General features: G+C 42.8%; 1 protein-coding gene across 1 annotated transcript in view; it reads left to right on the top strand.

The window, feature by feature from the left end:
• Positions 1 to 20,163, top strand: part of LOC126251864 (fidgetin-like protein 1) — a 179,369-nt gene that overhangs the window by 33,516 nt on the left and 125,690 nt on the right. The window contains exon 3 of the mRNA XM_049952550.1: positions 9,183 to 9,350. Coding sequence (XP_049808507.1) covers positions 9,183 to 9,350 — 168 coding nt within the window. The remainder of the gene's footprint in view (positions 1 to 9,182; positions 9,351 to 20,163) is intronic.

The raw sequence follows: 20,163 nt of genomic DNA, 5'->3' as shown, positions 1-20,163 counted from the left end.
CCGGGTAGACAGGTAGGACCCGTACGTACCCCCTGGTAACGGCCAGGCCCAGGGAGGGGTGATTACCCGAGCTGATACCTTCCGAAAGTGCCGATTGGTTCCTCCGTCCGTTTGTCGGGAGGTGTGACCTGAGGTGTGAACAATCACCTAAGGCGGGTGTGCCCTCAGTGAGGGCCCCCACAAGGGAGGAGCGCGCCATCGGAGACGCCGGTAATCATGGGGGATTCTTCCGCAATGGTTTCCTCACCTTCCACTATGTCTGCTCACAAACGTAAGTTCACTGAGTCTCAGCCACAGACGGTTCTTCCATCGTCGCCACAGTTCCTTGTTGTTTCTCGGTCTGACGACGGTCACGACTTCTCCACGGTCAACCCTTTCATTATTCAGAAAGGTGTCGACGCAATTGCAGGTCCTGTAAAGTCTTGTTCCAGATTACGGAATGGCACCCTGTTGTTAGAAACACACAGTGCCCTCCAGGCACAAAAATTGCTGCGTACTTCTCTGCTCCACACCTTCCCTGTCCGGGTGGAACCGCACCGTACCTTAAATTCCTCGCGTGGAGTCGTTTATACACGCACCCTCGATGGATTGTCTGACGAAGAAATTCAGCATTACCTGTCTGACCAGGGCGTAACGGCTGTTCATAGAGTTATGAAAAGGGTTGACACGAACATCATTCCAACCCGCACTGTCTTCTTGACATTTGACAAAGTTCAACTCCCATCGAAAATCAAAGCAGGCTATGAGATAATTTCCGTTCGCCCTTACGTCCCAAACCCTACGCGTTGCTATCGATGCCAGCGGTTCAATCACACCAGCCAGTCCTGTTCCAATCCGGCCAAATGTGTTACGTGTGGCAAGGATGCCCATGAGGGTGCTTGTCCACCTCCATCCCCTCGCTGCATCAACTGTATGGGTGACCACGCTGCTTCCTCTCGAGATTGCCCCGTTTTTAAGGACGAAAAACTCATCCAGGAAATAAGAGTGAAGGAAAAGGTGTCGACCTTTGCTGCTCGAAAATTATTCGCCAGTCGACAGCCCACCGTGCCTCAGAAAGGAAAATACAGCGCTGTCCTTGCTTCTCATCGGCCAACAAAGGAGGCGGCCACGCAGACTTGCGACCTCACCTTTAGTACCACGGTCGTCAGATCGGCCAGCGCAAAGATCGCCCGTTCAACCTCACCACATTCGCCTGCCCACTCTATGGCTCACCCTTCGTCGGGTTCTGCTAAATCTCGAGCCCAAAAGTCAGACGCCAAGTCTTCGAAAAAAGAGCTTACTCGTGAAGAGTTTTTACGTACGGCAACTTCCCAACCATCGGTTCCTCCTTCCTCTAAACATCATACTTCCAAGAAGGCTACAAAGAAACCCAGTTCCTCTCCTTCTCCGCCAAGGCGTGTCCCATCTACAGCACCACCTGCCGGAAGTCGCCCTCGGCCGTCTTCTGTGTCGCCGAGGCGCACTGCTGGCGGCCGATCAACCGGCCGGTCGCTGGTGGCAGGAGCTGCTCCTGACCAACCTATGGATCAGGATCTTCTGCCTTCGGCTGAATGCCATTCCATGCTGTCGGTTGCAAGCTCTGAGCAGTCGTTGAGTTGACAGCGACCTTGGTCACATTCCTCCATTTTCTGTTCACCCTATGTCCATTATCCACTGGAATATCCGCGGTATTCGAGCCAATCGGGATGAATTGTCGATCCTCTTACAATCCTACTCGCCGGTCATCTTCTGTCTTCAGGAAACAAAGCTGCGTCCCCATGACCGCTTTGTTCTCCCTCATTTTCAGTCCGTTCGATATGATCTCCCCTCTGTTGAAGGCACTCCAGCACATGGAGGACTCATGATTCTTCTCCATGAAACTCTCCATTATCACCCAATCCATTTAAACACTTCCTTCCAAGCTGTCGCCGTCCGTCTTTCCCTTTCCGGATACACGTTCTCTCTTTGCACTGTATACATTCCATCGTCCACACCAATGGCACGAGCTGATCTCCTTCATCTTCTTGGTCAGCTTCCACCCCCATATTTGCTGGTTGGGGACTTCAGTGCCCACCACCCGCTTTGGGGATCTCCACATCCTTGTCCACGTGGCTCACTATTGCTAGACGTCTTCCACCAAGCAGATCTAGTTTGCCTCAACACTGGGGTCCCTACATTTTTGTCTGCCTCCACGACAAATTTATCTCATTTGGACCTTGCGGTCGGTACTGTTCCGCTAGCTCGGCGCTTCGAATGGTTCGCCCTTGATGATACACACTTGAGTGACCACTTTCCATGTGTCCTTAGACTGCAGCCTCAACAGCAATATATGCGCCCGCGACGCTGGAAGTTTGCCCAAGCCGATTGGACACTTTTTTCGTCTCTAGCGACATTCGATGACCGTCCCTTTCCCAGCGTCGACGATGCGGTCACACATATTACCGACGTTATTCTTGCAGCTGCGGAACATTCAATACCACGCACCTCCGAATTGCCCCGGCGCCCCCCAGTTCCTTGGTGGAACGAGGCATGCCGTGATGCACTATGTGAGCGGCGACGTGCTCTCCGCGTTTTCCGCCACCATCCTACTTTGGCCAACTGTATCCGCTATAAGCAGCTCCGAGCGCGATGCCGTCGTGTCATCCACGATAGCAAGAAGGCAAGCTGGAAATTCTTTATTAGCTCATTTAACACCTTCACTCCCTCCTCGGAAGTTTGGAGTCGGCTTCGACGGTTCTCAGGCGCGCCTAGTTTCTCCCCGGTCTCTGGGCTCACTGTCGCGCATGACACATTAGTGGACCCCGTCGCAATTTCTAACTCGTTGGGTCAGCACTTTGCCGAGATTTGGAGCTCTTCATATTACCCGCCAGCGTTTCTCCTGAAGAAACGTGCAGCGGAAGTGCGACATCTTGCTTTCTCCTCTCAAAATCGCGAAAGCTACAATACTTTTTTCTCCTTGCGGGAACTCCAACATGCACTCTCTTCTTCTCGCTCCTCCGCCCCAGGACCGGATGGTATCCACGCCCAAATGTTGCTGCATTTATCAACCCATAGTCTGCGTTACCTCCTTCGCCTTTATAATCGAATTTGGACCGACAGTACTTTTCCCAGACGATGGCGGGAAGCTATCGTCGTTCCTGTTCCGAAACCTGGAAAGGACAAACATCTCCCCTCTAGCTATCGCCCCATTTCTCTCACGAGTAGTGTCTGTAAGGTTTTGGAGCGTATGGTGAATTACCGTTTAGCGTGGTGGCTGGAATCCCGCAGTCTTTTAACACCTGCCCAATGCGGATTCCGAAAGCATCGTTCTGCAGTTGACCATCTTGTTGCTCTCTCCACTTATATCATGAACAATTTTCTCCGGAAACGCCAAACGGTAGCAATATTTTTTGATCTGGAGAGAGCATACGATACCTGTTGGAGGACAGGCATCCTCCGCACACTGTTCTCTTGGGGCTTTCGAGGCTGGCTGCCCCTTTTTCTTCGCGAATTTATGGCAGAGCGCACATTTAGGGCGCGGGTGAACACTACCCTCTCCCGCACTTTCTCCCAAGAAAACGGGGTACCCCAGGGCTCCGTGCTGAGTGTTGTACTGTTTGCCATCGCTATAAATCCAATTATGGATTGTCTCCTTCCTGATGTCTCGGGCTCCCTCTTTGTGGATGATTTTGCGATCTACTACAGCTCTCAACGGACCAGCCTTCTTGAACGACGTCTTCAAGGATGTCTCGATCGCCTCCACTCTTGGAGCATCGAAACAGGCTTCCGTTTCTCTCCCAGTAAGACCGTTTGTGTTAATTTTTGGCGACGTAAGGAGTTTCTTCCGCCCTCCTTACATCTAGGACCTGTCAACCTTCCATTTTCAGACGTCGCTAAATTCTTGGGTCTTATGTTTGACAGAAAACTGTGCTGGTCCTCCCACGTTTCCTATCTTTCGGCTCGCTGACTGCGATCACTTAACACCCTCCGTGTCCTGAATGGTACCTCCTGGGGAGCGGACCGAGTGGTCCTTCTCCGCCTCTGTCGCGCCTTAGTTCGCTCGAAATTGGATTATGGAAGCATAGTCTACTCCTCTGCTCGGCCATCTATTCTTCGGCGTCTCGACTCTATCCACCACCGTGGATTACGTTTAGTGTCTGGAGCTTTTTACACTAGCCCTGTGGAAAGCCTTTATGCTGAGACTGCTGAACCTCCGCTGTCCAATCGGCGAGCAGTCCTTCTAAGTCGTTACGCTAGCCATCTATCTTCCATGCCTGCTAATCCGGCCCATGACCTTTTTTTCGATGCCTCCTTTGATGTAGGGTATGCAGGCCGCTCCTCCTCCCTACTACCCCCGGGAGTCCGCTTCCGTCAACTGCTCCATTCTCTTTCCTTCCGCTTTCATAAAACCTTCTTGACAACTTGGGGTACAGCACCGCCTTGGCTCCGTCCCCGGATCTGCCTGCTCCGTGACCTTTGTCGATTTCCCAAGGATGGTACCCCTACACTTGTTTATCGTCGGGCATTTGCTGCTCTATGTGCACAAATGACGGACGCCACATTTATTTACACCGACGGCTCGAAAACATCGTTAGGTGTAGGGAGTGCCTATATTGTTGGCGACACCCCAAATCAATTTCGGCTTCCCGACCAGTGTTCGGTGTATACTGCGGAGCTTTACGCGGTTCTCCAGCCTGTCCACTACATCCGCCGCCATCGGCGGATACAGTACGTTATCTGCTCAGATTCTCTCAGCTCTCTCCTCAGTCTCCAAGCTCTTTACCCTGTGCACCCTCTGGTCCACCGGATTCAGGACTGTGTGCGCTTGCTCCACCTGGGGGGCGTCTCGGTGGCGTTCCTCTGGCTCCCGGGACACGCTGGTATCTGTGGGAATGAGGCGGCCGATATAGCGGCCAAGGCTGCAGTCTCTCTTCCTCGGCCAGCTATTCAGTCGCTTTCCTTTACCGATCTACGGAGCGGTTTATGTCGAAAAGTTGCTCATTTATGGCATGCGCATTGGTCAACACTTCCCCATAATAAATTGCGGGAAGTGAAAGCCCTTCCTTGCGCTTGGACCTCTTCCTCCCAAACGCATCGTCGGGAGGAGGTAATTTTAGCTAGACTCCGGATAGGGCACTGTCTTTTTAGCCATCGACATCTTTTAAGCGGCGATCCTCCCCCACTCTGTCCCCACTGCTCTCAGCTGTGGACGGTAAGACACCTTTTAATTGAATGCCCCTATTTTAATCCGTTACGCTCCCGTCTACAGCTATCGCCTGATCTATCGTCGATTTTAGCAGATGACACGCGCTCAGCCGACCGCGTTCTCCAGTTTATTAGTGACAGTGAAATGACGTCAGTCATTTGAAGACTTTTTTGGGGACAACCAACCCCTTTCTGTAGTGGATTTTTAAGCATTCCTTCTGCTTTTAGTTTCTCCAATTTTATGACTTTGTTCCCATTGCTGCTGGTTTTCAATTTCGGTTTTTTACTGTTTCCTAAGTCACGGGCTGGGCGCTAATGACCATAGCAGTTTTGCGCCCTAAAAAAAAAAAAAAAAAAAAAAAAGTACCAGCACAGCAAGGCCGTTTTGGTTAGTGTTACAAGGCCAGATCAGTCCATCATCCAGACTGTTGCCCCTGCAACTACTGAAAAGGCTGCTGCCCCTCTTCAGGAACCACATGTTTGTCTGGCCTCTCAACAGATACCCCTCCGTTGTGGTTGCACCTACGGTACGGCCATCTGTATCGCTGAGGCACGCAAGCCTCCTCACCAACGGCAAGGTCCATGGTTCATGGGGGGGAACATTTTTATAGACAAATCAAAAGAACAAAATCATATCATAAAACCTGTTATAAATGGACTATCAGATCATGACATGCAGCTCCTTGTTTTAGATGTAAATTCTAAGCAGATTATCAAGACTGCTAAATCTGAGTACAGGAGAGTAGTCAATCAACCAAAAATTGAGTGTTTTAGAAAACTGCTCAAAGATATGAACTGGAAAGATGTTTATAGTGCTCATGACATGAATGAAAAATACAACACATTCATGAACAATGTCAGTACCATGTTTGAAAACTGTTTTCCTCTAAAAGTTACTCAAATTAAACAGAAGTCTATAATAAAACCATGGGTTACACAAGGAATAAAGATTTCCTGTAAGACAAAAAGGAAAATGTATCTGTTGACCAAGAATAGCTCCAATGCTGATGATTTAGCTAAATACAAGGAATACTGTAAAACATTAAAAAAAGTAATTCAGACGTCTAAACAAATGCACTACGAGAAGAAGATTGCAATGTCAGGGAACAAAATAAAAACAATATGGGATATAGTGAAAGAGCAGACTGGTAGAACCAGAAAGAAACAGGAGCAAATAGCACTAAGGGTAGATGACACATTAGTAACTGATGGGCATAGTGTGGCAAATCTATTTAACAAGCACTTTATATCCGTTACTGATAGAATGGGACTTTCAGGATCAGTAAATAATGCCCTTGAATATCTGAAACTAGCCTTCACAAATAGCTTCAAGTACATGAATATATCACTCACTTCACCAAAAGAAATAATGTCCATAATAAAATCTTTAAAAACAAAGCATTCTAGTGGGTACGATGAAATATCAACAAAGTTAATTAAGGCATGTTCTTGTGAGTTTAGTACAATTCTCAGTTACTTGTGTAACCAGTCAATTATAAGTGGGACATTTCCTGACTGGCTAAAATATGCAGATGTTAAGCCTCTATTCAAGGAAGGGGATAAAGAGATACCATCAAACTACAGACCGATTTCACTTTTGCCAGCATTCTCAAAAATTTTAGAAAAAGTAATGTACAGGCAGCTGCTCAACCATCTGACCACAAATAACATATTATCAAGAACACAGTTTGGATTTCTGAAGGGTTCTGATATCGAGAAGGCTATTTACACCTACAGTGAAAATGTACTTAATTCATTAAATAACAAATTACAAGCAGCAGGTATTTTCTGTGATTTGTCAAAGGCATTTGATTGTGTGAACCACAACATCCTTTTAAGTAAATTAGAATTCTATGGTGTCACAGGCAGTGCTGCAAAATGGTTCAAGTCATACCTCACTAACAGAAAACAAAGGGTGTCAGTGCAAGGGACTAGTGAATTAAGTCATCATCAGAATGGGAAGAAATTACATGTGGTGTCCCACAAGGATCCATCTTAGGGCCATTGCTTTTTCTTGTGTACATTAATGATCTCTCATCAGTTACACTGCCAGAAGCAGAGTTCGTTTTGTTTGCAGATGACACAAGTATTGCAATAAATAGTATGTCAAGTGCAGTTCTAGAAAGATCTGCTAATGATATTTTCATGGATATTAATAAATGGTTTAAAGCCAACTCACTGACATTAAACTTCGAAAAGACTCGCTATATGCAATTCGGAACCTGTAAGAGGTTTCCACCCAGCATATGCATAAAATACGAAGAAGAGCAGATAGAAGAGGTTGACAGTCTTAAATTCCTGGGATTACAACTTGATAATAAATTCAGTTGGGAAGAGCACACCACAGAACTGCAGAAACGCCTTAGCAAATCTGTATTTGCAATTCGAGTGTTAGCAGACATAGGCGACATAAAAATGAAAAAGCTTGCATACTTTGCCTACTTTCATTCCATAATGTCATATGGTATAATATTTTGGGGTAACTCTTCAAGTCAAACAAAAGTTTTCAGAGTCCAAAAGCGTGTAATACGTATTATTTGTGGAGTAAATTCACGGACGTCCTGTAGAAACCTCTTCAAAGAACTGGGTATACTAACTACTGCCTCTCAGTATATTTACTCATTAATGAAATTTGTCCTAAATAATATATCTCTTTTTCCAACAAACAGCTCAGTTCATACATACAATACCAGGAACAAAAATGATCTGCACAAGGACTTAAAAGCACTTACTTTAGTTCAAAAAGGGGTCCACTACTCAGGAACACTCATCTTCAATAATTTGCCAGTAAACATAAAAAATTTAGTTACAAATAAAGATCAGTTTAAAAGGAGCCTGAAAGACTTACTAGTGGCCAACTCCTTCTACTCCATTGATGAATTTTTTAGTAGAAACAAATGATGTATTGTATATATTCATACTATTAGTATTGTTATTTCAGCTTAAAAAAAAAAAAAAAAAAAAAAAAAAAAAAAAAAAAAAAAGAGACATGTTCCACATCCACGAGGATCTCCTCAGCACGGATCTATGGAACGAAAACTAATCTAATCTAATCACTCACTCAAAAGTACAAGTGTTAAGTTGTTGATAGGTACACACAAAAGAAAGAATACTTGCTAGCTTTTGGAGTTATCTTTTGATGAGCTACAGTAAAACTCACTAGCACACACACAACACACACCCACTCACTTTAATTGTAAAATGTTTACTTAAGAGAGATTAATGCATGTACATAGGCCTGAAGACAGTAATTTTACTCCTACACTCAATAAGAAAATAGAATATGACAGAAAATCAACTGTATTTTTGGTATGTATTCCATTTGCTTTTTAAAATATTGCTGCGTTTTATTTTTGGTTTCATTTAGATTTCTGTTCCAAGTATTGTGTGAGCATGTCATTACTATTAATAAGTGAAAGAGATTGTGGGACCTTCCTGGAATGGTTCTGTAGCTGACTACTTCCTTTTTGTGGTCAGAAAGGGTGTGATTTCAAATGTTTTGCACAAATGCCTCTGCTGTAACAAACGTATTTTGATTCTGCCTGTTACAAATGCTGACACAGTGGTGAGCTAGTTATTCAGTAGTCAACGATACATATGAACCCAGTGACAGTTTTGCTTATGGTAATGTGAACCAAAGGGCAACACATCCAGAAACAGGGATTTTCAATGTTAGGCCTAACCAAAGGGCAACACATCCAGAAACAGGGATTTTCAATGTTAGGCCTTTGGGAGTAACGCCAAGGGACAAGCAGGTTTCAAGAAACAGAATGTGGGACCTTAATTTTGATAGTGCAAAAGCATGTTCTCTTTCTTTTGTAACATATACTCTCAATGATGGAACAGTTATATTCAGAAGTTTAACTTTATTACCATTCACTGTTTCTCAAAGAGTGATTTTTATTTTTAATGACATTGTTACTCCTATTAGTAATTGTAATTTCAGTAATTTTCATCTTTGATTAATTCTCAAAGCAAATAAAATCCTTATAAAATATTTGAACCTCTGTATGATATAGAAAGCTTCCAGTGGAAAAGTGACCTAAAGGATGCACAGTCAATCTTGAATAGGATGCTTGTTCCACTTGACTGCAGTGGTACATTAGAGTGTCAGGCTGCCAGAGTAACAGATAGTGACATAAAGATGCTGGGATCAGCCCTGAAGAAAAACTGGAACAAAAATTCAGGTATGTTTCTTCTGAATCTTCACAGAAATTACATACTCTATCAAATTTATGCAGATAATGTCTTCCTTGATTATATAAAGCCCTTGTGCTCCCAGACTGAATATGGCTGCCAGATGTATGGGTTGGCAAGATCTCCATAACTTAAGATATGAACACAGTACACTATGAGGAAATTAAATTAGCAACAGGGACTTATTACAAAAGCTCAGTTCCTAACTCATGTACGGAGGTTGAGCAGCCATCACTATCCACAGGATGGCTTCTCCTCGTTGTGAGCTTAGCATATAGGGCATTGCCTGTTCTAGAATAGCCAGCATCAATCACTGTTAACTGACCAGCACTAGAATATTTATTCTGTCACTGGACTGTTTATTCAACAGTCATTTGAAGGCAAAGAGGCAATTTTGGATTTAAACGAGGAACAGCCTCATTGCGGTACAGATCGATGAAATTTACGTCCAAAGCCAGGGATGGCATAGTGGATCCCATTGAATACTGAGGAGGCCCAGAGAAAGAGATATCACACTTGTACAACTATCATAATGCATGTAAGTTTTAACATGTGCATTGGATTTAATACATTGTTCATAGATATAAACATAAAATTACAGCAGAATAGTGTAGAAGTTTACCTACTCTTCCTGCAAAAAGGCATCTAAACGGCGATGTAATCTCAACTCCTTCAAAGAGAGCAATACAGTGATAAGGTCGGCAAACAGTAACTGATGGTGAGCAGATGTTGTAGGTGGCAGCTTGTAGTGTTGTATCTGTTCAAGCAGCCAAATAAGGTGAGTGACATCCTCTTCTTCACCTCATTTGCACATTTGGGATGTGACCAGACCAATATGATGTAGGTGCTTCCTGTAACAGCTGTCATTGAATGTGTGGTGACTTATAGTGTTCATGAGTTTTCTGGTGCGAAGATTTTCTTCTCATACCAGAAGTTGGCAGTCAACACAGAATTCACTTTGACATAATCTTCGCCTTTGTATTTGGAGGTCTCTTGCCATTCTGTGCTCCAGTTCTCTGTGATTGTTGATTTAATAATGTCTGAAAGATATGTAACTGGTAATTCCATGTGTCCTCTCGCTCTTTCATAGACAGTTGCTTTGGCTAGCTTGTCTACTATTGCATTACCCAGTATACCAAAGTGCACGTCTACCCAGCACATGGTAACTTCCTGATTCTTATTTGTCATCTGTTCGGTCAGATTCATGATGTCGTATGTTATTAGATGGTTGGATCATGTAATGTTCAGGTGTGTCAATAATTCAAGTGCAAGTTCCTTTGGGAACTTAATTTTCATTGCATTTTGACAGCTGCTGTCCCAGTAAGTACAACAACATTCGCCTTCTTTCTTTTAATCGTAGATGTAGATGAATATTGCATTGTTGTTTGGAGAAAGGTACTCCATCAAAATTCAATTATTTGGATAATTCCAGCCTAAGTTTGTGATATCTGGTCTTGTGCACACTGTAACGGTTTAAGTAAAAATTTTGTACTCAGGTATTCCTGATTTAGATTTAGGGAAGCTCATTTGCTTCAACTGAGTGTAAGCTGGTGTAGATTGCATTGCTTCCAGGCATACACTGAGTGCCTTTCACTGACAATTACCTGATTACGTTAGGTATGTGTTGGGAGCCAACCCAAAACAAAGACTTGCATAATCCCTGTATGGACGTACCAAAGCCTGATACAGTCCTCATCCAGTGTTTGTATCTGCTTCTTGTCTTACACCCATGATAGCTCATAAATATATCAGTGGACTTTCTGCAATATATGACAGCTTCGTTAAGTTGTGTCTTCCACTGATGATTGTTGTCAGTATAGAGTACAAGATATTTGACTGCTGTTTTGACTGGTGATTCTTATTGCCCAAGCTTTAGTGCCTCCATAGGAGGAACCCTGTGTGTGGTAGAGAGTAAAAACTAAGACTTCCTAGGTGATATATCAAAGCTAGTCTTCACTGTGTACATGTGAAGTCTAGACATAGCTTGATCAATCTACTGCAGTTGACCAGGAAGGGTGTAACTTGCTGAATAAGTCATCAGCATATCGTGAAATTGTTACTTTTTGTGACTGTCATAGAGAACCAGTGTAAATATATTGAAAATCAGGGGAGAGATAATTGATCCCTGTGGTAGCCCATTGCTTGTCATTCTCGGTCCCGCATAATTATTTCCACTTGTTACAACCAGTGATCGATGTGAAAGTAAGTGGATAAGTTTTCTGATGATGCTGTCAGAAATATTCTGCCTCCCACACTTTGTTAACCAACATCAATAAGGTACACACTTGAAACATTCATGGATGTAGGTTATTTCCATATTTTATGGACTATAAGACGTACTTTTTTCTTCAAAAAATTACCTCCATAATTCAGATACATCTTATACTCAAAATTAATCTAAAAATGTCCAGTGTTTGATTTCAGATTCCCACCAGTCTTTAAAATGGCCATATATTCGATGCCCCAGGAAACTTCTCTCTATCTGGCAACATTGGATTCAATTGACAGCAGCACTGCACCAGTGCAGCTAACATGAGTTGTGGGAATTCACAAGCTTGCAAACACTGTCTCCCTCCCAACCCACCATCACAAACCCAGAACACTGTCTAGCCCATGATGTGTCATTTTAGTGTATGCGGTCAGTGAACTTAATTGAAAATGAGGTGGTTCACTTTGTTTTCCTGTCAGCACTATTCATGATGACTTCTATTTGGGGATATTATTTCTTTTGTTTCAAATATTATTACAAGTACAACATAGATGGTTTCTCCCTTTCCAGACCTCCCTTCCTGCATTAAGGAAGTGAGCATGTGGTAATGTATACTATCAGTTCCTGGGACATTGTTCTCCCAAATAAGAAGGGTGTTGAGTTGTGCAACAGTAAAGTGTTTGTTAGGAAATGATCTCCTTCCTCATCGGTGTCTTGTTCAAATGAGTCTGGTGCCAAGTGTTCAAAGAAGTCATTCACTAATTTTTTTCTGAAGCACTGTTGTACTATTTTTGTTTCAGGCTCCACAAATAAAGTATATTTGTTGTCAGATGCTTGAGCTGGGTTCATCTTTAAGGTTGTTACAGAAATTTATCCTTGCAGATTTCATTTCGTATTTGAACAGTTGCTGTACTTGCCCCTGGTGGTTCTTTAATACAAGCAATAAAATTAGCGTGGCTTGTTATTGTTTGTGCACATGCTGGAAAGGTCTTTATCTTTTCTGAAAGCATAGTATTGAGATTCTTACACTCCACTTTCAGAATGTTCCACCTGTTGGCTAGCCATATGACACCATGTATCATCCCTGCATCGCATCTGCGAATGGTGGTTAGCTGATCAGATCTAAGAGGTTCTGTAACTCCCTTCCATGTGAAATCTAATATTAAAGAACTCAGTGATGCCAGTCATATATCTACATGGTCACTTGATACAGTTATCCTTGTCATTTAAAACGATTAAGTTATGTACATCGACAATCTCCGCTGTCATTTTGCTGATGTTGCCTTCTTGGTCTGAGCCCTGAGTAAGGTGATGAACCTTAAAATCCCACAATGTTATCTTCAGATGCCTTACCAAACTAATCAGCATGCTCAGTTATTGTTTCTCAATTATTGTTTCATTACGGTCTTCCTTTGCAATCTGTAAATGGAAGTTATGTGTATTTATTCCTCTTTGTTCAGCAGCTTGGAGTGTCCTTGAATTTTATATGAGATTCCTTTTTCTTATGTAGAGTGTACTCCCCTCATATCCATAATCTCTATTGGCTTGAATTACATTAAATCCAAGAAGCAACCAGGTTTCGAGCATTGCGCTTATTGGTATCTGATTCGAGTGTAAAATATGTAGGAAGTTGTGTTTGTTATTTTTGTTGGAATGAGCTTTCTGGTGTGCCATTTTGTTAACATATCTTGCCATTGTTGAGATACAGACTTGGTAGCAGTTCAGCAATGAATTCTCTTATGTTACTGTTGTTCAGTCCTGCATGTGGGCTACCCATTATGAGTTTTACCTATTCAGCAGTTCTAACAACTGGACCCTCCTGAAGCCCGTGAAAGTGTGTGGAGTGATGTGAACTCTGGCATCCATAAGCTTTCATACATATTATCTGGTACCGAATGTACTCTTTCCTGTGCAGTTCTCTGTTGTGCCACTGCTGTCTCTGCCCTATTTGCTTCATCATTGCCTCTTGAATTGTTAAACATATGAAGCCTTTCCCAGGAATATGTAGTCGACATTGGCAAAACATGTGATGTGTGTTCAAGCGGTTGACTTGCAAAGATTAGTTACTTTCATTTAAAGGCTTTGTGATGCCTGATGTATCAGGTGACCAACTATACTGGACTGAGAAAATACAACTGTTTGGGAGGGTGCCAAGTTTCCTGTGACTACATCTGCTTACATTACTAAATTTCCTTGAAACTGTTTGTCGGTATGTTATGCCTTCTGTAGCCATGTGCTGGTTAATTATCCACAGTCAAACGTACTCTGCACACATTATAATTAGACAGATGTCCTCCTGAGTCGAACAAAAGCAAGGTGTTTGTTTGACACACTTGTGTTGTGCAGTGTGGAGCAGCGACTGCAGCATTTCATACTATGACATTTTTTACTGGAGTGACCATACCATAAGTAGTTCAAGCATTGTAGAATAGTTCTCACACACAGTGTGACAGAATAGTGCACACTGTGTACATAAACAGTTGGACCCTTTCTGCACTTTGAAGGTAACAAGAGATATTGGTTACACTGCTCCCTTAATCTGTTCATTTTCCATGAGTTTGTTAACATACTGCTTGACTTGGAGTACTGGACATTGAAACTGATAACATCCATTATTTCTTCTTCTGGCAACTCACCAGTCATTACATCTTTCATTTTTCCTGTTGTCTTGTAAGGAAAGTGGGCATATATATGGCAAGAACCTCCTGAGTGAAAGCAGCATTTTCAACCATAGCAGCTGCTGCTGCTGTCTCTAATTCGATTTTGACGTGGTTATGGCGAGATAATTTGATTTGTGTAGCACTGTTTGGGATCTGCAGACCCAACTTATATCTCCCAACCTACAACCATTGGATGTAACCTCCAAAAGCGTCTCTCTTTATGCGCACTTTCAGTGAATGCAGTGTAAGGACCAACATCATATTGTTCATAGAAATTTTCAGTTTTGTTTCCTACCGTTTGCTGGTTATGTTGATTATCAGTGGTGGATATAACTGTCACTGTGCTTGCTGCTTGCTGATTGTTGTGAAACTGCCTCAGGACAATGTTACATGTGGAAGTTTACCAGCCATGTTGAACAGCTGTGGTTTCTCCCCACATTGCAGTTTTGTAGGTGGGTTGATGAAAGGTGTCTTTTTGGCTGTCAGCAAAGTTAATTTCACTGTTGGATTCATCCATTTGGTCTTTGTCAGTGTTCAGGAGGTGAAGAGCACTATAAATGGCATTAGAAACCCTGCATGGTGCTACGGACAAATGTTTCAGAGTGGTTGGTGCTTCCCTGCCTTCATCATACTGGCTGCTGTCCATCTTGCACCCATGCAGTATGCACATGTGAAAAGTGTCTAACATACTGTTAGGTTGTCAGCAGAAAATTAAAATACTATCTCAAAATAGGTTTAAACCTGAAGAGCAAACTTCCGTGGAACAGTTGTTGCTAGCAACTGCAGAAAATTTGGAATTGGAGTGCAGGAAAACCAGTACTCCATATTACATTTTTAAAAATAAATTTTGTGTGTGCTGTTTGAGGCTTTCCCGGCATTGCATCTGCTTGATAGGTTCCCAGGAATTACGCCGGATAATATTGGAAAAACCGCACAATATTTCAGTGAGACAACTGCCCGCCATCTTCAGGTGCTACTGTTGTGTCGCTGAGAAGCTCGCCAATTTATATGTTGGCTTTCTAGAACAGCGTAGGCACCAGCGGGGGCATAACGTCATCGAAGACCAATCATAGACGGCGTCGAATACCAGAGCCCTCTGCTGGAGAGGTCTGCGGAAGCGCGCCGCGGGAAAATGCGGCCGGGAGCGACGGACCCCGTTCGCACGTGCGAGGTGTTGGCACGCGATTTAAGCATCTGCGCTAAGGTTTCCCATCTGTGTTGACTCGGTGCATTTGTTAATCTGCGGCTGACTATTCCTTAGTGCCACCAAGGCTGGCTCCCAGGCTTTGCTCTGGTGAAACCCCGTGTCTCTGTTTATTAGGTCACTGCTTATACGTATTTCGACCGCCTCTTTGATGATGGAGTCCCAGTATGTGGAAGCATACGAGAGGATCTTGGGTTCTTCATAGTTCGTGCAATGTCCCGTGTCAAGGTAGTGTTCAGCAATCGCAGATTTCTCTGGCTGACCCAACCTTGTGTGACGTTTATGTTCATCGCATCTGTCTTTAACCGTACGACACGTCTGGCCACCAATGGCATGGGATTTTATATATACCTGGTCTCCTCAGGCCGAGGTTGTCTTTAACATAGCCCAGCATTGATTGCACTCGTGCTGGATGCCGGAAAACACATTTAATCTGGTATTTCTTGAAAAATTCTGCCCATCTTAAAAGACATACCACCAACATGCGGTAGAAAAACCAACCCCGTGGTGCTCTCTGCTTCTTCAGGCTGTTCTTGAGGTTTGGAGCGTGCTGGTCGAAATGCATTCCGGATCTGCTTTTCGGAGTACCCGTACTGGGCAAACACAGAGCAGAGATGGCTGAGCTCTGTCGATAAGCTGTCCTGATCTGAGATGACCCTAGCCCTATGCACTAGAGTCCATAATACACTGCTGCGCTGTGAGGGATGATGACAGCTCGTAGCTTGTAAATACAAGTCTGTGTGCATAGGCTTCCGGAACACACTGTGACCCAAGGAGCCATTTCCTTTTCTACGAACCAAAACGTCCAGAAATGGGAGCTCACCATCTTTCTCTACCTCCATGGTGAAACAGATGCTTGGATGGAGGGAGTTCAGTTGTTCCAGAAAAGAAGGAAGAATTGCTGTCCCATGCGGTCATACCACAAACATATCATCTACATATCTCCAAAAACATTTGTATTTCAAAACCGCTGTCTGAAGTGCTTTGTCCTCGAAATCTTCCATAAAAAGATCAGCTACTATGGGAGACAGAGGGCTACCCATAGCAACACCGTCAGTCTGCTCAACATACTGGTCGTTGAATAAAAAGTAAGTTGAGGTAAGCACGTGTTTGAAAAGGTGTAAGCTGTCCTCTTCCAGCTTAGCTCCTATAAGTTGTAATGAGTCCATCAGAGGCACTCGTGTGAACAAAGAAAACACATCGAAACTCACTAGTAAGTCGGTAGATTCAAGGCACAGGTTCTTCAGTCACCGTATTCTTCTGAGTTTCAAATATGGTGTTCACATTTCCCCACCATGGGACTCAGATACGCTGTATCCTGTAATAAGACCATCATCTTGCCAAAATAATATGTAGCAGGCAGAAGAACAGTGGTGTTACACTTGTCAGCTGGTAAAATTACTATATCATTGTCTTCTTTTAAAGAACGGAGCGCTCTTCTTTCTTCAGTGGGTACGTTGTGCTTGGGTGCAGACATCCTGGTTATTGATCTGCAAGCCTCTCGCCTTATTTCTTCAGCAGCATCATTCGGAAGTTTTAAAACACCTTGTTCAATGGCACTGATGAACTCCTTGATGGGCAAGGTCTTGGGAGTAGGCGCAAAATTAAGTCCCTTTTCTAACACTGACATTGTAGCTTCACTCAGTGGTTTATCTCTGAGATTAAACACAGAAGATGGGCAGAATTTTCAAGAAATACTGTATTAAATGTGTTTTCTGGCCTCCAGCACGAGTGCAATCAGTGCTGGGCTCTGTTAAAGACAACCTCGGCCTGAAGAGACCAGGAATATATAAAATCCCATGTCACTGTGGGAAGTCTTATATTGGCCAGACGTGTCGACGGTTAAAGACAGATGCAGCAAACATAAACGTCACACGAGGTTGAGTCAGCCAGAGAAATCTGCGGTTGCTGAGCACTGCCTTGACACGGGACACGGCATGAACTATGAAGAAACCAAGATCCTCTTGTATGCTTCCACATACTGGGACTCCATCATCAAAGAGGTGATCGAAATACGTATAGGCAGTTAACTAATAAACAGGGACACGGGGTTTCACCTGAGCAAAGCCTGGGAGCCAGCCTTGGCAGCACTAAGGAATTGTCAGTCGCAGATTAACAACTGCACTGACTCAACACAGATGGGAAACCTTAGCGCAGATGCTTAAATCGCACGCCAACACCTCGCGCGCGAACGTGGTCCGTCATTCCCGGCCACATTTTCCCGCGTCGCAGTGCACTTCTGCAGACCTCGACCCGTTTCTCCAGCAGAGGGCTCTGGTATTCGACGCCGTCTAAGATTGGTCTTCAATGACGTTATGCCCCTGCTGGCACCTGCGCTGTTCTAGAAAGCCAACATATAAATTGGCGAGCTTCTCAGCGAAACGACTGTCCTGAAGATGGCGGGCAGTGGTCCCGCTGAAATATTGTGTGATTTTTACAATATTATCCGGCGTAATTCCCGGGAACCAATAAAGCAAATTTTATGTGGTTTTAAATGGCTCGCTGTGCTCCCAGAACTATTTTATGCCTACTACACAGAATTGTTTAGTATGCTGAGGACACTGTAATGGTTGAGAAGGCATTGTGGTTAAAAATCCCACCTTTACTCAAATTCCCACAAAGCCCTATTCATTGGATGGCTGCAAATGGCAGACAGGCAGGTCCAGAATATCTACAGTGCACACCTTCTCACAGATAGTAGTCTACTGGGTACCATGACATATGGGAATACAGGAAGAATGAACTTGCTCATGCAAGTGCAAGTGTCTTGCTCTCTCAGATCTGCTCCTACCCAGTCTTCCTATGACCAAGAACAGCCGTATGTTGGTGAATGCTCTGGCTGGAAGGGAAGGAAAACACATTGTAATCTGTACACTCTACAGTATAACTGTGGTTTACTTCTTTCTGCCCATGATGAGTGGAAGGAGTAATACTTGCATGGTTAAGAGTGCGACATAGTCGCGCGATACGTGATTTTCCTGTACAGTGTGTGGAACTTGTGGAACACTGGTGAAGTTGCACCATATTTTAATTCATTATGTTTTATTTTCTAATGTCTTGCATGTGACATGCCCATTGTTTTAAATGACAATGCACAATGTATTTTAAAGTTTTGTGTGTGTGTGTGTGTGTGTGGTGTGTGTGTGTGTGTGTGTGTGTGTGTCACCGTTTATTATTAAGTCGTTACCTATCCATAGTTGTCTGGCCTCTTTTTAAATGATTTGTCCAGATATTTTATAATGGGTTTTCTCAGGAAAATTTTTGGTCCGATACAAGAGCAAGGAATCTGGAAGAAGAGACCAACATCAGAATTATATAAATACACAGACAAGATTACAGATACAATAAAGAAAGAAGAATGCAGTTCTAGGGACAAATCCACAGGATGAATGAAAACAGAATTTCAAAGCGAATTCTTAAAGTCATCAACTCAGGCAGGGGAAAAACAAAATGGATAAAAGAAGTTGAAGAGGACCTCAGACAAGCACACATAACAGTAAACGATGCAGAAAATAGAACTGAATTCAGGAACATCATCAAAAAACATAAATTTGACACCACAACACAGAAGAGACCAGGATGCAAATGGAAAGCGGAGCGAAAGAAACAACACAGTGAACACTTGAAGAAAATTTGGGCTCAGAAAAAAACATAAACAATCATCATAAAGGAATTCAAGTTCAAACGCTCTCTTAAATGGGAATAATCGAAAATAATAATAATAATAATAATAATAATGGGTTTTATAAATATTTATTCTGCCCTTTTTTCATTATTTTACATGTACTCCTTTAAATGATTTGTCCAGATATTCTATAATAGGTTTTATAGATATTTATTCTGCCCTTTTTTCATGTTATTATTTTACATGTCCTCCTTTACATCAGTACTATATTCAAAATAATGTTTGTTGCGTGGTCCCTGTTTGGTTTTAGAGATTCATGTTGTTTTAATTGAATGATGTAGGAGTAAAGGGGACCACTCACTGTATAGCAGAAGTGTTGAGTCGTTGACAGCACACAGGGAAGGTATGTAAAATGCTATCATTTGTGTGTGCCAGTCAGTGGCTCAACATTTTTGCTATTCAGTGAGGGGTCTGCTTTGTTCCTCAATTACTTTCATTCTGCCAGAACTTTGCTTACAACATTCATCTGTACGTGTTTCATGTAAGTGCAATGATAACCTTGCAGTTTAGCACCCTAATGTGATAATCACTATCGTAGGATAAGATGAAATAAAATGTAGCAAATATTTACATGTGATGACCATATTGAATTAGATATCTCAAGCTTATGGATGTACAGAGGTTAATAAACATTTCTGAAACTTCTTTTTCTTTTTCTTTTAATTGACTGTTAGATATTCATGGGACTTTTACTTGATTATACATTTAAATCTAAAATGATTTCTTGTGTGATGTAATATATTCCTGAAGTAAAATATACAAGTATGTACAGAAAAAGAACAAAAAACCTCAATGTTATTTATGCAGCAGCAAAATATCCTAGGCATTTGTAATTGGCAGCACTATATACATTACAGTTTCATTAGCAAGCATACTATTTCACTTTCTTGATAACTCATTTTAAAAGGTGATACAGTATTTGAAATGATTTTTGCTCATAAACGTGGACATCCAAGGAAATTTATCCAAGAGCGGGTAAGATTCTGAAATGGGCAATTTTTAATACAACTCTTGTGGTGAGTTTTAGAACGAGTCATATCCCTGA

The sequence above is a fragment of the Schistocerca nitens genome, chromosome 4 (genome assembly GCF_023898315.1).
Source record: "Schistocerca nitens isolate TAMUIC-IGC-003100 chromosome 4, iqSchNite1.1, whole genome shotgun sequence".
Taxonomy (NCBI): Eukaryota; Metazoa; Arthropoda; class Insecta; order Orthoptera; family Acrididae; genus Schistocerca; species Schistocerca nitens.
Note: the sequence above shows the minus strand (reverse complement) of the source record. Positions and strands in the feature narration are given on the sequence as shown.